We start from the raw sequence: 15271 nt of genomic DNA, 5'->3' as shown, positions 1-15271 counted from the left end.
TGACTTGTGAGGCAGGAGAAAACAGGTCACTGGTTAACTGGCAGTCAATACAGCATACATGGTATGTATGGGATATGGTATGCTAATGGGGATATTCTGGGTTGCATAAATTGTCAGTCCAAGAGCATGATGACTGGGTATAAACCACAGACTGAGCACCTGGAGGTGTGGCTTTAAATCTGGGACAAAACCATTCCTGAGCCCCCTGGGATAACGGCTGGAAGTATACTGTGAGGCTGCACATGGAGACCATGTAAATAGCAAGACTGCTTGATAACACAATCCAGCTGGAGAATAGGGTAAAGTGCATTTATTTTCCTCTATATGTGTTATTTAAAAAAGGAAAAAGAAGACCCCTCCCTTCCACACCCAATGTCCACTGAGCTTGGAGTAGGTGGAGCCAGGGCCAGCCCCCTAGGAGAAGGTGTAGGAATAGAAGGCAATGGCATTGGCATTGTAGTCCATGGGGAGAAGGTGCCCAATGTGCCTGGCCCCTAGGCTGGCCCCCCCTAGGGCGGAGGAGTGCCTCAGTTTCATCAGGGTGAAGCTGGAGAAGGAATTCTGAGCCTGGATTTCTCGGCCCTGGGTCAGTGCCAAAAGGAAACCTGGAGGAGATAATGTAAGGTCAGAGATGAGAAGAGACCTATAGCCTGTGTGGAGACCAGGAGGAAGGCAGAGGATACAAAGAAGCCCAGGCTAAGACATTTCTGTGGAGGCACCCACAGGCCAAGTTCTCAGCATAAAGTAGGCACCAGGACACACAGACCTAGTAACAGCTGTGGATCCTATAGCTAGCATCTTAAAGGACCTGCGCTCCTTTCAGCCCCAGAACACACAATGCTGGGAACTCCATGGTGTAGGGAACTCCAATGAGGGCTCTTAAGCTCCTTCAGAATGTTTAATGGAAACCATGCAACTGCCTGAGACAAGGCTGCCAAGCTAAAAAGTCAAGTTTATTTCCTTCCAGCCAGAATGATGTTGACTAGACATGTTACCATCAGTTATCACATGCTGGTTAGAGCTCTAAGTCTAAGTTAGATTTGACTTTAATTTTTAAATAAGATGGTATTTAATAAATTAGTTAGAAAATAACATTTTTATAGGAGTACAAAGACCTAGGGGTGTAGCTCAGTGATACAGCACATGCTTAGCATATACGAAGCTCTAGGCTCAATCCCCAGCACCAAAAGAGTTCAAGAAAGCTGGATAGGACAGAATGAAAGGCTGAGGGCCTTACCCTGTGGCATCCATGGTGTAGGTTCAACTCCCTCTGGGGCACATAATCTCCCTGGACTACCTCCTTCCAGCCCCATCCTCTGCCCTTGCCTTTCCTCTCCTCCCCCCATGCTCAGACTCACCTTCCTTGAGCAGCTCCCAGCTCTTCCACACAGAGCCCACACATAGGATGGGAAGGCCAATCTCCCCTTGGAACAAGACCTGGGTGGAGGGCATAAAATGGATGTTGTGAGCTGACTAAGCCTCCAGTGCTGCAGGGGTGGTTTCCTAAGACCAACCCTCATCTCACTCTCCCTCTAGCTGAGAAACAGAAGGTGGACTCAAGGAAAGAAAAACAGGGAGGAAAATATGAGTCATAAAGCAAGGGAGAGAGAAGAGGAAGGAAAAGGGTTAAACAATAAAGAGGACACAGAAGGGAGGGGAAGGACAAAAGGGACAGCACAGCACATTAAGCCAGTTTACTACATGTAAATTCAGGTTAAGGACCAGTCACAGAGGGGAGGCACTTGACCAAAGGACTTTTTTGTGTTGTAGATGGACTTTTTTCTCACACTAAGTCTATCTAAAATAGTACCCAACTTATACAGGTTTTGACAGATAATCCCATCAGCAAAGGGAAAGGACCAATCCCAGCCCAGTAGCTACCCACCTTTACGTCCCCCTCAACTCACCGGGTCAATCTCAGGCAACACTGCTACAACATGTCTGCCCAGCATTTCCCCAGCCTTCCTGAAGATGTAACGGGAAAGAGGGTCTCCCTGCTGTGCACCTGGGGGAACGGAGGAGGAAAGAAGGGGGCTGGAGAGTACCTAGGGGGTGGCCTGTCCTGGGTTATTCTCTCCCTGGAGCAAGGGAGCAACCTCAGGAGCTAGTGAAGTCTAGATCAGGATGGATGCCTGCTCACCTCATGGCATGTGGGTAAGCAAACCTCACTGCTGTCTCCCCATTTTCCCTGCAACACACACACTAGATACCTGCCCACTTGGAGATGCCCTTTTGGAGGTGGCTCTCACAAGAGCACCTTAGTACTGGGATTGGATTCTAATAATACTTATAATGTATTACTATGAGTCTGTCCTTCCCAGCCTCTCAGCTCTGGGAACCCAGGACCCTGACTGAGAAGCTGGCTGTCAGTTCACCACCCACCTCCAGCAGCCTGCTGTTGGTCAGCTCCTTCCTGGCTCAGTGCTGGGGGCAGGTCTCAACCAGGGATCTGAAAGAGCCCTAGAATGCCTAGAAGCTAAGGAATCCAAATTAAAGGACTGTGGACTTTACAGTGGAGAACCAATTGCATCATACATGTAAGTTCTATGTTTAACTTCTCCTGATACCCAACAAAATATGCCTGAGCCTTCCTCAATCCCCTAGTTCTTTGCATATAATTAGTTCTTTTTTTTTAAAGTACAGACTTGTCCAAAGTACAACTGCTTCATAAATTTTTCAAAAACAGGCCTGCAGCTTACACAGCCATTGATAGCTATTAGGGAGAGAAGCACAGGTAATAGAAAACCACTGTCAATATAATCCCCTTGCCTTTCTGCCTTGGCCCATGGCCCACCACCTTGACCAAGGGCCAAGTGACCACTGAGGTCACTTGGTGATAGGGAAAATGACATCTGGCCCCTATCTGAACCCCACTCTATATCCTGGGCTGAAAGAGTGGCTCAAGTGGTAGAGTGCCTTCCTAGTAAGCATAAGGCCCTGAGTTCACACTTCAGTACCTCAAAACAACAACAACAACAAAAAAAACCCCTTCCTCACCACCAGTACCTTCTGCAATTTTCCGGCAAAACCCAGCAAACCTGGATTTATCAAAGTCCCTATACAGGTGGGTGAGGATTCCTAGCCGATCTGGCACCTGAGAGACAGAAAAGGGAACAAGACAGTCATCAAAAGTAAAGGAAAAGGAAATCCCCAGTCTGTCCACCCAAGTTGGACTTCCTAGTATCTTTACACTAGAATTTTTTTTAAAGCTCTAGAAAGTGTAGGAATTTGAGATTTCTCATTTGAGAAAAGTTTTGTTTTCCTGACCTGGATTTCATTGCTTATTATAAAATATTTTAAAGGAAGCAGAGTACAGATCTGTGTTTACCACAGTGTGTTCTATAGTTCCTTTAAGTATTCTTGGAAACATCTCTTTGGTCAAAGGAACCTAAGGAACATTGCACAATGCAACTTTCTCTTGTAGAGTCACAATGTGTACTAGCAAATTAAAGGCTCTGAGAAGTATTGCAACCGAGAAATGGATTTATTTCTCCCAAATTTATTTGACCACAGAATATCCTTCTTCCAGCAAACTTCAAACACCCTTAACATCTTTAAGTCCCCAAGGAATCAGGGATTCACCAGAATACTTTTTTAGGGGTGTTGGGGGAAGAGGACTAAAACTTCAGGATCTACCTCAATGTACTAAACATTTCGTACATACCTCATTTACAACTGTATACAAAGACTAAAGGACATAAAAGGAAATGGAAGACATACTAGTGGAATTTAGACTCAACTGGTTGGGTCAGGACAGCTTCACCGCACTTCCTCCGAAAACTTCTCCAAAAGTATTCTCTCCTCCTGGTCCTGTTCCCTCCCTATTCCTCACCTTGGCATAGGCTGGGGTTCCTCTTTAATCACCAAATCCTCAGCCCTAACCCCAGCCTGCCTAAGTGGCTGGATAAAAAAAAACCCTGGCTCTTGGGCTGGGGGAGTGGCTCAGATGGTAGAATGCTTGCCTAGCAAGCATGAGGTTCTGAGTTCAACCTCTAGTACCACCAACAAAACAAAACCCTGGCTCTTATGCAGAGAGACAGCTATCAAATACACTTCTCTTTTTCTCCTCTCTCTTCCACCTCTTCCACCTTTTACCTCTGGCTCCATTTAAAGGCAGCTGTTTCTCCTAACCCATTAGAAATGAACACAGCTCAGTCAATCTCCAGTGCCCTGGGTATAGGCTGTCCTCTCTTGGAATTCTGCTGCCCATCTGCTAATGGGCTCTCCTGACCTATACAGGTGAGAAAGCAGCTCAGTGTCCAATGCACTTGCTCAGACTCGTAAGTGCTGTCTCTACCTCCTGTCCTTACCCTGAAGATTTCATCCTAGTCTAGACTGTCTGTTTTAACTTCCCAGCAGGTTGTAGCTCCCCAGAAATGAAGTCTGGCTAACCACTTGTCACCAAACTGCTCCTTCCTTATGAACCGCCCCCCCCAAGGTCATTATGAACACTGTCCTTACCTAGGACTTCTCTACCCTGTATCTCCGACCCACCTTTGGCTCCCCAGTCCCTCTCTTGCAGCCACTCATCTGGAGTCCCCACTTTTCTACCTCAGAGGTAAGTGTGCCCTGGGGGCTGGGAGTACCTGGAAATAGTTGAACATGGCCTGCTTGACATAGCCAATATCATGAGGAGCCGCTTCTAAGTTATCGATGGAGTCAAACACTATTTTCACTGCTTGATGTGCAATCCAGTAGGCTGCAGAGAGCAGAGAGGACTAAGAAGATGGGGAAATCTCTTGGAGGAAGTTTCCTCACCAAGAAAGAATTCCAGACCAAAACAAGGTCAGTGGTCTGCTTGGGTCTTTTAGCAAATAAGGTTTCATGATTCCCAGTGGGGGGAGGGAAAGGGCTTTTAATTAAATTGTATCTGACTGATCTAGGGAAAGCTGGAGGGGGAAGACAGAACGGGTGAGCCTGTGTCACACTAGCTTCTACCCAAAAACAGGTTGGTCAGTTGCTACAAACACCAGCAAGAACTGAAACCCAAGGAGTCCTATGGAAATGGACACACACTACAAATAGGGAGGTGTGGTAGGAGGTGTTTCTACACCCCTTTCCCATTGGTAGACTGGTATGGCATCTCCTGTCATCTATGGCCTTAACTTTCATTGTTTCAATTCTTCACTAAGGTCTCTGAAAGTCAATACAGGTAGTATGGCCATTGTGCTGAGGCAAGAATCTGAATTCTGGGCTCAACACACTGCTGAAGAGCAAGGTAAGCAGTTAGTTCAGCATTTGCATATCTATGATCTGCCAGCCATTATGCTGCACTTGGAATGGTCAGGTTTAGAAGCTACCCCACAAAGCCCCCAAGGGTTAGTAGGCAGAGGGCAGAAAGGTGGGGAGCTGCAGAAAGGGAAGGGTCAGGGCACCTGAGCCAAGCCCAGTGTGAGCTCACCTGAGCCCTCGTCTCCCATCATGTGGCCCCAGCCACCGCAGCCACTCTCAGAGCCATCAGGGTTGATGAGCCTGCAGTTGGAGCCCGTCCCAGAGATGAGCACGATCCCACCTGGGGAAGAGGCACAAAAGGCTCAGTGTGGCCAAGACTCTGCACAGAGCAACAGCTTCTGAATGCAGAAAGACAGGACAGAAGCCAACAATTGCTCCCTTCCCCAACCCCAGGTAAAGGGATCACACCCAGTCTTATAGAGGAGCAAACCAAGCCCAGCTACTTTTAAAGCGGAGCATCTGGGTCTCAGAGAAACTCAAATCATACAGAGTCCTTTCCTGGGGACAAAGAGGAACGTGAGTCTGCACCTCCTTAAAGGAATATGGCTCCTTGCCCACACAGTCTTCAAGTGACTCTACCTGCTTAATGAGTGTCTGTTGTGCCAGAGACTGTGCTAGACCCTGTTCTTACAGTGATCATCAGTAAAGCACCTTCTATTTTTTTTGTGCATAGTACTTTTATTTATTTTTTCATTTTTCTTTTATTATTCATATGTGCATACAAGGCTTGGTTCATTTCTCCCCCCTGCCCCCACCCCCTCCCTTACCACCCACTCCGCCCCCTCCCTCTCCCCCCGCTCAATACCCAGCAGAAACTATTTTGCCCTTATTTCTAATTTTGTTGTAGAGAGAGTATAAGCAATAATAGGAAGGAACAAGGGTTTTTGCTGGTTGAGATAAGGATAGCTATACAGGGCATTGACTCACATTGATTTCCTGTGCATGGGTGTTACCTTCTAGGTTAATTCTTTTTGATCTAACCTTTTCTCTAGTACCTGTTCCCCTTTTCCTATTGGCCTCAGTTGCTTTAAGGTATCTGCTTTAGTTTCTCTGCGTTAAGGGCAACAAATGCTAGCTAGTTTTTTAGGTGTCTTACCTATCCTCACCCCTTCCTTGTGTGCTCTCGCTTTTATCATGTGCTCAAAGTCCAATCCCCTTGTTGTGTTTGCCCTTGATCTAATGTCCACATATGAGGGAGAACATACGATTTTTGGTCTTTTGGGCCAGGCTAACCTCACTCAGAATGATGTTCTCCAATTCCATCCATTTACCAGCGAATGATAACATTTTGTTCTTCTTCATGGCTGCATAAAATTCCATTGTGTATAGATACCACATTTTCTTAATCCATTCGTCAGTGGTGGGGCATCTTGGCTGTTTCCATAACTTGGCTATTGTGAATAGTGCCGCAATAAACATGGGTGTGCAGGTGCCTCTGGAGTAACAGTCTTTTGGGTATATCCCCAAGAGTAAAGCACCTTCTAAATACAAATCTCCTCTTATAGAAATGAGGAAATTGAAACTCAGAGAGTTCCTTAACTTCTCTAAGATAGTAGAGGTGGCAAACTAGGAGCTGGGATTCGTTTCACTTTTTTGTTTTATGTTTCTAAGAATGGAATTCTAGGAGTTGGGATTCAAACACCAATCCCCACGATGCCAGCACTCTTTACACTGTCACAGAGCTCCCCTGCTTTCTCCTTTATACTCCCAGATTCCCCCAGCTGGTTTCTCATGCTACTGCCCCCAGGGGCTCCCTCCTCTCCAACGGAGTCTTATGTTGACTCCACTCTTTGCTTCCCTCTGTCCCTCCTTCTGCCCCCTGGTCCTTGCTCTGGCAGGGACTTTCACTCATGATGGAAGAGTTGGGGGAAATATGACAGAGGCGGCTTCCCAGGTATTTGTGAGACAAGTTTTGCCAACTACATCTAACGGGCTTTCCCAAGAAAACCAGTTCTCCACCTCACCCCTCCCACCACCTCCTCACCATCCGAGGTAGCTGTGGCGATGGAGCCGGCTGCATCAGTGGTGATTAAGTAGCTTTCACTCAGGTAGGGATAGCGGTCCCTCAGTTCCTCCATCAGGATCCTCACAGCGTCCTCCTGCTCCCCACCGCTCAGGGACAGGCCCTAGGCCATGCAGGAGGTAAGTGAACACAGAGACACAGATCCAGCTCCTTTTTCAGCCCCCACCCCTCCTGATGCCTGCCTCCTGCTCTCTCCATCTAGCCATACCCTGCTCATCCAGCTCCAGTGCCTCCACACCACACAATGACTCCTTAGAGGTCTGTGGCTGCAAGAACAGCTTGGACTAGAGATGGACAGAGGAAAGAGGGAATTCAGCAATGCCACGTTTAGAGCCTGGAAGGTGGCAGTGCTCTTAGAAAAATCAGGCGGAGGAGCAAGGTGAGGGGAAATGAGAGGTAAGCTTGGTTTGAAATACTTGGGGTTTGGCCTGAAGAACATCTCCCTTCTATGTCCAGGGAGTAGTAGAAGCTACAGCAACTTGGGAGAAAGATATGAGGTGAGAGTAAGAGTAGCTAACATTTAATGAATGCTTCTGTGTCAGACTTTGTGCTAATCATCTTGGAATGTTTCAGGTCATGTCACTTTCCCAGTAACTCTGAGGTAGCTACTGCTATCCAAATTTTCCAAATGGAAAACTGAGACTTAGAGAAGGTAAGTGACCTACTTAAGGATTACATGGCTTTCGAGTGGCAATGCTGGGATTCAAACCAGTCTCAATGTTCCTGTGCTCTTCCAATATACTTGTGGCTTGTAGGTGGCAAGTGAAGTCATGAAAATGGGGAGGATCATGGAAGTTTCAACACCAGAGACCAGGCCCTGGACGCCTTTTCCTCTATGTCATCAAGCTCTTCTAGTCCAGACTGCCACCTGTCTCATTGTTGCTGTTGGCTTAATGGCTTAATTCCCAGGCTCTCCCCAGACTCACCAAGCTTCGCAGGGGTACCAGAGGATCCACGCCTGCTTTCTGTTTGGCCCTGTTCACCATCTCGTTGATCCTCTCCACACACTTATCTGTTCCGATCAGCTGGCCCCAACAGGGAAGGAGAAGTTACAAAGGTTTGCAAGACCTGTGTTGCCCCTCCTGGCCACTCTATGCACCCCAGCCGCCATTTCAATGAGAGTTACAAAGAATACAATCAGAACCAACCCCTCTGGTCCCCTCAGTGTGGCTTTTACCCAGTGGTTTGTGCTCAGTCCATCTGCTTCTGCTAGGATCTGTCCATCCTCCGACAGTAAAAGGACCTTGGACTGTGTGCCTCCCCTACAGAACACAAGAGGGCAGTCAGTACTGCTCAGAGAAATCTGCTTGTGTAGTCCTTGTTCCAGGCCGAGCCCAGTGTGATGGAGATAGCTTCAGCAAATCCAATGACCACTTCCAAACCCACTTCTATGGTTTAGTGTTGGCTGTGCCTTTGAAACCGAAATGTAGGTGTTACTCATCTTCTCTTGGGAATGTTCCACTTATCCTACAGATCTTACATATACATCACCTGGACCTTGTAAGCTTCCCTGATGTGTGACCTGCCTCACATATTAAGACTCCTAAGTTAAGCCTTCACAGTGCCCCATTGATATCAAAGATTTCTTTACATCAAGAGTATGTTCAGTTGTTTTGTGTCTGCTTCTCACTAGCTTATGAGGTTCACTAGTCAAACTCCAAATCATTTGTCTATCCTCTCATAACTAGCACAGAGCCTGAACCAGGAAACACTTGGTAAATATGGCCAAAGAGAACAGTACACATACCGCTCTGCTCCTCTCACAGCTGCCAAGGTCTTCAAGGCACCCTTGTAAGAATGGTAACCAGATGACAGGGAGAATTTATACATACTTAAGCAACTAAATCCTCCAATGCTGACTGAGAGTGGCAGGGTGGTAGTTTAGAGGGAGATCTGTGGTGGTGGACTGTATGTTTCCTTATTAATCAATACTTTTAGGAATATCTTAGGACACTGAAAACCTGCTGATCAAACTCAAAAATGACATGAAGTTTCAAGGGGTAAGTTAATTAATGCATAGAGTGGCAGATTCAACTCACTCAAAAAACTGGGTTATGTCTTACAGATGAATATAACAAGGTCGAATACAAATTATTACACTGTACTTAGCTTTAAAAAGAAAAAGTGCCACAGATACAGGATGGGGGGAAGAGTCACCTTAACAACTCATATGAATCCAATCTCACATTCAGAAGTACAGTGTTTTGCCTGAGACAAGAGATAAGGCCTATGATGCCCTGATTTGACCTATTCTATCTGGGCAGAAGACTAGGCAGTCATCGTATCCTTGCTTGACATGGGGTAACCGAAGCCTGGAGAGACCAAGTATTTAACCAAGAGTCATACTCAGGGACAGAGCTATCACAAAAAAATCCAATAGACAGACAAGCTTCTGAGCAGGAAAAATGCAGTAACAGAGGGTACAATATAGGATGAGGAACCTGTTGTGCAGCAGCCAGCACTGGAAGGTTTCAGGCATCAAGGACAGGCTCGAAACTGCATTAGCGCCCAGATACCCTGGGGCAAAAATCTTTGTTCCGGCTTCGCCTTCGCTCGATTTCACACCTGACACCTGTCTGCAAACTCTGTCCCCGGCTGGGAATGAGGAAAAGCTGCTGCTTTCCCGGAGGAGAGCACAGAGAAGGTAGTCCGTGGAAGAAAGGGGCGTAGTCCCATCATAAAACACAAAGGCCCTCTCCCGCAGGTGTGGGCCGTGGAACGCGCGGGGATCCCTGCGTGGCACACGGTCGCGCGCGCAGGGACGCACCTCCGCGTGCACAAACCCCTCCTCCGCAAGGCTCCGCAGCCCGTAAGTCCAGAGTGGCGGGACCCTGAGGTGCGAGGCCACCTGCCTACCCGCCTGACCAGGACCTTCCGCCCCGCCCTCTTGCCCGGAATGACCCGCGCCGCCCTTCCCAGGATCCTGAGCCGCACTCACCCCTCAACGCCCCCATACAGCGCGGCCATACTGCTACCACCGCCGCTGCTGGTCCCGCCGTTTGCCTCCCTCCCTAATGCCTGCAGCTTCTCTCCCTCCAGCTTGCTTGGCACCACCCCGCCTCACGTGACGGCCCGCGAAGTGCGACTGGCTCCTGGCGCGCGTGCGCGGAGGCGTGGCTTCAAGACGCCCCTAGTCCCGAGCCGGCTGGCACGGAGGATTTGTTTGGGTGGCCGTTTGTGGCCCTCTGAGGCTCCTGCCTACCCTCCCTCTGCTTCTGGAGACCGATACTGAGGCCCCAGCGGAGGAGCCAGAAAGGGGTGTCCAAGTCGAACTCGCTAGACACACTGCTGCCAGCCCCTCGGCTCCCGGAAGTTGCTGGCAGCCCCGCTTGGGTTTGTGGGCCCCGCAGCTTGTGACGCACCTTGTGACGCGCGCTCAGCGGGGCTCCTCAGAGGTGGGGGCCGGAGAGTCGGGTGCACACTCGTGGGACCACCGGGTGCGTCAATCCAGCGTCTGTCCGGCGATGACAAAGTCACATTCGCACACAGACACCTGCACTGATTTTTCACGCTGCGCGCCTGCGCATATGCTGAACCTGGAGGACGTAAAAGCTGGTTGGAAGAGAAGCCCCCGCAAGACTGCTGTGGTGTTACTGAGATGGGAGCGTGCTGTTATTACTGAGCACCTACTTCAGTTCTTTGTAGAGGGTATTTGCGAGAAACTAGCAGATGCTGTTGCACGGGCTTTTCTTTTCCTTTTTTTAAATATGGTGTTTCTGTGTAGCTCAGGATGGCTCAGCTGTCCTGCCTCCACCTCCCAAGTGCTGGGGTTACAGGTGTGCATCACCACGTCTGGCTTTTACAGGCTTTTTGTCGTGGCCTGCTAGCTACCGTCCGCTCCCTTTCCTTACAGTGCAGTGCAATGGAGTGGGAGCTGGAAGGAGGAAAATACTGGCAGACCTGGGAGACAAGCTGTAGCTCCTGCAGGTCTCTGGGGCACCTTCGCGCAGGCCAGGAGAGTGGTCAGCTGCCCCTGGCATTCTGAGAGCATTAGCCAATGGACGGGTCCTTCGCAGGGCTGCACCAGAGCTGGCCTGTCCCCTGTCCAACTCTTGCCCTCCCTTGATGTACCTACTATCTTGTAGAGAAATCTTGAATGAGGCCCCTGTCTACATGACTGACAACCAGTTGGGTCTGGTTATGCTTTGGCGTGAACACTTGGCATACATGAGTTTTTTAAACTGGAAAACTGGAGTCTGTCTTTACCTCTTTTCCTACCTCTTTGGGATGCACTTACATCCCAAAGAATGAAAAAGAAAAAAGAATGAAAAAAAAAAATCATGGCGAGGTAATAGCTCAGTGCCTAGCATATGCAAGGCCCTGGTTTTCATCCCCAGCACGGCAAAAAAAAAGAAAATTTAAGAAATGTAATGTTTTTGTTTTGTTTTAATGCCTGCTTTAAACATTTTCATTCCTGGCACATCAGAAGTGGGAGGTACTTCAGTACATACATGTTTTTAGAATAACAGCTAACAGCTGTTATTCTAAAATAACAGCTAAGAGATTCTAGCAGGATTCAAACAGGGCAGAGATTATAGGTGAATTTTGAAAAAAACAGTTCGTTTTCTGCACTAGTGCAGTGAGCCTTGGGACCCATCTGTGATAGTATTCAACTGTGCCCTTGTACCACTTGTTTAGAAAAGAGCAAAAGGGAAAGTGCCCAGGTTTGAAGATAAGAATTGTGTTCACTATTTGCTCAGTAGAGTGAATTACATATAATTGCTACTGCTTCTCATCTACATACAGAATGAAGATGATAAACCTCCGCCTACCCAGGCTAACACAAGATTTAAAATATCAAGACTTTTCTGAAGGACTGCACAGCTCTTATATAATTTTTATTTATGTTACTAGTTAGTAGGCACATGTAACTATTAAGCACTTGAATTGTGACAGCCAAAATGAAATGTGCTGTCAGTATAGAATACACGGTTTCACAGACTTAGTACCAAAAATAGAATGTAAAACATCTCAATCGTTTTTATACGAATTACATATTGAAATGATAACATTTTGGATATAGTGGGTTAAATTTTTATATTATTCAAACTAAGTTTGCCAGTCTGTTTTTAGCTTTTTTTAATGCAGATACTAAACACGTGACCTGTATTTGTGACTCACATTATGTTTCAAGTCACAGAGCTCCATGTATGATATATTGATCATATTGGTTTAAAGAAGAAAGCATTGAGTAAAAGATTAATAACACTATACATTTGTGTTGCTCATTATAATTGTTTAAAGCTCTTTATATACCTTTAGCATCCTAAAAACTATGAGAAAGATTTCTGAACACATTTTTACATGTGAGGAAACTGAAGTTCTGAAATCAAAGTAATTAGCCTAGGCTCAGACAAATAATAGATGTTGCTTACTATGGGTGTGCACACCCATAGGGAAGGAAATAAAGATGTTGCAAAATAGGAATGTGTTCATGAGCTTCTAAATAGCTTCATAAAAGTTTAATGCCCTGGGCTTACAACATCCCAGGAAGCTGCTCCTGTAATGCTCCCAAGTTTGGTAATGGTAAGAATCTGCAAGCTGTCACAGTCTTATTCTCTGTCTTCCTAGTTTGTCCCCCTGATCCCAGAGAGGTCATAGTTGCAAGGAAGGCAGGACAGGAGTGGTAAGGACAGTAGAGTTGAGTGCAGGTGCCTCACACCTGTAATCCTAGCTACTTAGAAGGCGGAGACAGGAGAATTGTGGTTTGAAGCCAGCCAGGCAAATAGTTTCTTGAGACCCTATCTCAAAAATACCCAACACGAAAAAGGGTTCAAGAGGTAGAGTGCCTGACTAGCAAGTGTGAGGCCCTGAGTTCAAACTCCACTACTGTTAAAAAAAAAAGACAGTAGAAAAATACTTTCCATACCAAAGCCACTTGTGATTTGGGGGCAGAGTACATTTGGCCTCCAGGTCCTCAACATTGTATTGATTTAGATCATGAAACACAGCCACATCTGCTTTTTACTTACCATTGCATTTCCAGAGCTAACCTCAGTACCAGACATGTGATAGGATTTCCTTACATAGGAGCACACATATGTGTGTGAGGTGGTGGTATTTTGTTTTGTTTTTAAGGCAGGGTCTTGTGCATTCCAGGCTGGTCTCAAATGTACCTTATCCTTCCCAGTGCTGGGATTACAGATGTGCACCACCAGGCCCAGCTTCTTATCTGGGTGTTGATAGCTAAGGTAAACCCACAGCATAAGGGGTGGTAAGTACCCCACTGTGAACTAAAAGGAGGGAGCAAATGAATTTCATGGCAAAAACAATTTGCAGAACAGATTAGGGGAAAGCATGGCAAAAAAGTGACACTATGAGGAAGCAAGAGCTGGACATGTAGGTTTGGGGCCCTCAAAGGGATCTTGCCCTAAAAGATGCTAGTATATGTGACCTTGCGCTGTGTTTTAGAATAATCTGGTAGGGTTCCTTATATTGAGATAAATGCTCCCTTGGAGCAGGGAGACAGAAGACTGAGCAATTGCCCAGGAAAGAGATGAACAAAAAAAGTGATAAAGGGATGAAACAGAACAGGAGTCACAGGGAGGAATACAAGTGGGAACCACGCTGACATCTCCCTTGCTGATCTGGGATGAAGGGGAGAAAGGCTGATTTCTCATTTTCATGCGATGAAAGAGAGAGGGGTGAAGGGCTGACTTGCTGAGGGTGTTGGTGGGCCTGGGGCTGGTAGCTGTGAAGAGAAGGGCTCTTCCAGATTTTACAAAAAGAGGAAGCGGCATATAGGTCCCAGGAGTGCAGATGCATGTGAATCTAATTGGCATAAACTTTCTGCCCTTCAAGTCTCTTCAGGCTTTTGAAGGAAGAGAAGGAAAAGAGGTGCCTTACATGCTTTGATCTGAAGTTGTTCTGAAGGGTGGGGGCCTCAGGCTGCAGGGCAGCAACTAGAGCAAATCGGGTTGGTTTATTTCCTCTTCTTTCCTGAGCATGTGTAAGTTTTTATGGACATCTTGGCCTGTATTAACCTATATATAGGCATGCACATATTTATTTATATATTTGAACTTGTCTTTTTCTATGCATCTAAGTGACTGTCTACAGATGTGTATATTTGAGATCATACCTTTATATACTTTTCTGTACTGTGTCTACAGAATCAGAATGAGGGTTAGCAGAGTGGTTCAAGTGGTAAGAGCACCTGCCTAGCAAGCATGAGGCCCTGAGTTCAAACTCCAATGCCCACCGAAAAAAAAAAAAGAAAAAAGAAAAAAACAGAATTAGAATGAACATTTCAGTTTTTCAGTTCTTGAGGGAAGCTAAGCAATCCTGCTCATCTAGGCAACTTTGGGCAGGTGTGTAATTGTGCAACTGTGACTTGTGCTGGAAGCTGGGCTGGCGCTGGCTCACACCAGCTTACAATTCCGTGCCTATCTTCTCCACCTTCCATTCAGAGACATGATATTGGCAGTTACTCATCAGCATGGTGGGGGTGTTTACATCATAGAAATAAGCAACTGCTACAAATCATGTTTCCATTGTGAATGCTTTCAAGAGAGCTGGCTGTTAAACATCTACCAGCATACCACTGGGTACAGGTTTTTTGTTTTGTTTTAGACAGTGCCTTGCTACACTGTCCAAGCTAGTTTGGAATCTCTGGGCTCAAGTGAACCTCCTGCCTCAGCCTTCCAAGTAGTGGGGATACAGTCATGCACCACTGTACCCAACTTAAATGTAGAGAGAATATTAGTGGTCTGTGTCTGTGTGTAAGTACATTTATGAAGGTGTATACCTAAGTTGTGGTGAGACAGATCAGAAGGACCCACCTCTCCCTGAGACAGGAGTTAAGCACTCTTATGTTAAATGCTATTAAGTACTGTTAAATACTACCAGAATTGTTAGTTCTATTTGAACTTTTAAGTCTTTATTGTAAATCCTCATTTAGTGCTTTCTGGAATGACTAAAACTGTCAAGAGTGGGCTGTTTGACAGGCTCTTTTCTTTTGCCTACCAGGCTTGAGTGGGGACTGTTCGCCCAGCCCCTCTTTGGCAGCTGGCTAGA

At 46.7% G+C, this 15271-nt stretch overlaps 1 protein-coding gene across 3 annotated transcripts; it reads right to left on the bottom strand.

The window, feature by feature from the left end:
- Positions 1–295: 295 nt before the first annotated feature.
- Nagk (N-acetylglucosamine kinase) lies at positions 296–10770 on the bottom strand. Of its 3 annotated transcripts, none has more exons than XM_020180947.2 (10): positions 10618–10770; positions 8433–8517; positions 8182–8280; positions 7217–7358; positions 5402–5512; positions 4587–4699; positions 2998–3094; positions 1908–2005; positions 1359–1437; positions 296–605 (listed from the first exon to the last, which is right to left on the bottom strand). In XM_020180947.2, the coding sequence occupies exons 3-10, from the start codon at positions 8239–8241 to the stop codon at positions 415–417; spliced, it is 891 nt and encodes a 296-aa protein (XP_020036536.1). In that variant the 5' UTR covers positions 8242–8280; positions 8433–8517; positions 10618–10770; the 3' UTR covers positions 296–414. The 3 variants fall into 3 exon arrangements, with proteins under 3 accessions (XP_020036536.1, XP_020036535.2, XP_020036537.2); XM_020180946.2 differs by lacking the exon at positions 10618–10770 and adding an exon at positions 10194–10579; XM_020180948.2 differs by lacking the exon at positions 10618–10770 and adding an exon at positions 10194–10577 and having other exon boundaries at positions 3007–3094.
- Between the last annotated feature and the right edge of the window lie 4501 nt (positions 10771–15271).

The sequence above is a fragment of the Castor canadensis genome, chromosome 12 (genome assembly GCF_047511655.1).
Source record: "Castor canadensis chromosome 12, mCasCan1.hap1v2, whole genome shotgun sequence".
Lineage (NCBI taxonomy): Eukaryota > Metazoa > Chordata > Mammalia > Rodentia > Castoridae > Castor > Castor canadensis.
Note: the sequence above shows the minus strand (reverse complement) of the source record. Positions and strands in the feature narration are given on the sequence as shown.

Excerpts from the sequence above, each read along its gene's own strand:
- Nagk (XM_020180946.2), bottom strand. The coding sequence starts at position 10,222 with ATGGCCGCGCTGTATGGGGGCGTTGAGGG. Across the intron at positions 5,513-7,216 it reads CGCCACAGCTACCTCGGATG|GTGGGATCGTGCTCATCTCT; the intron begins GTGAGGAGGTGG and ends CCTCTTCCCCAG. Across the intron at positions 606-1,358 it reads CTGGGAGCTGCTCAAGGAAG|GTTTCCTTTTGGCACTGACC; the intron begins GTGAGTCTGAGC and ends TATCTCCTCCAG.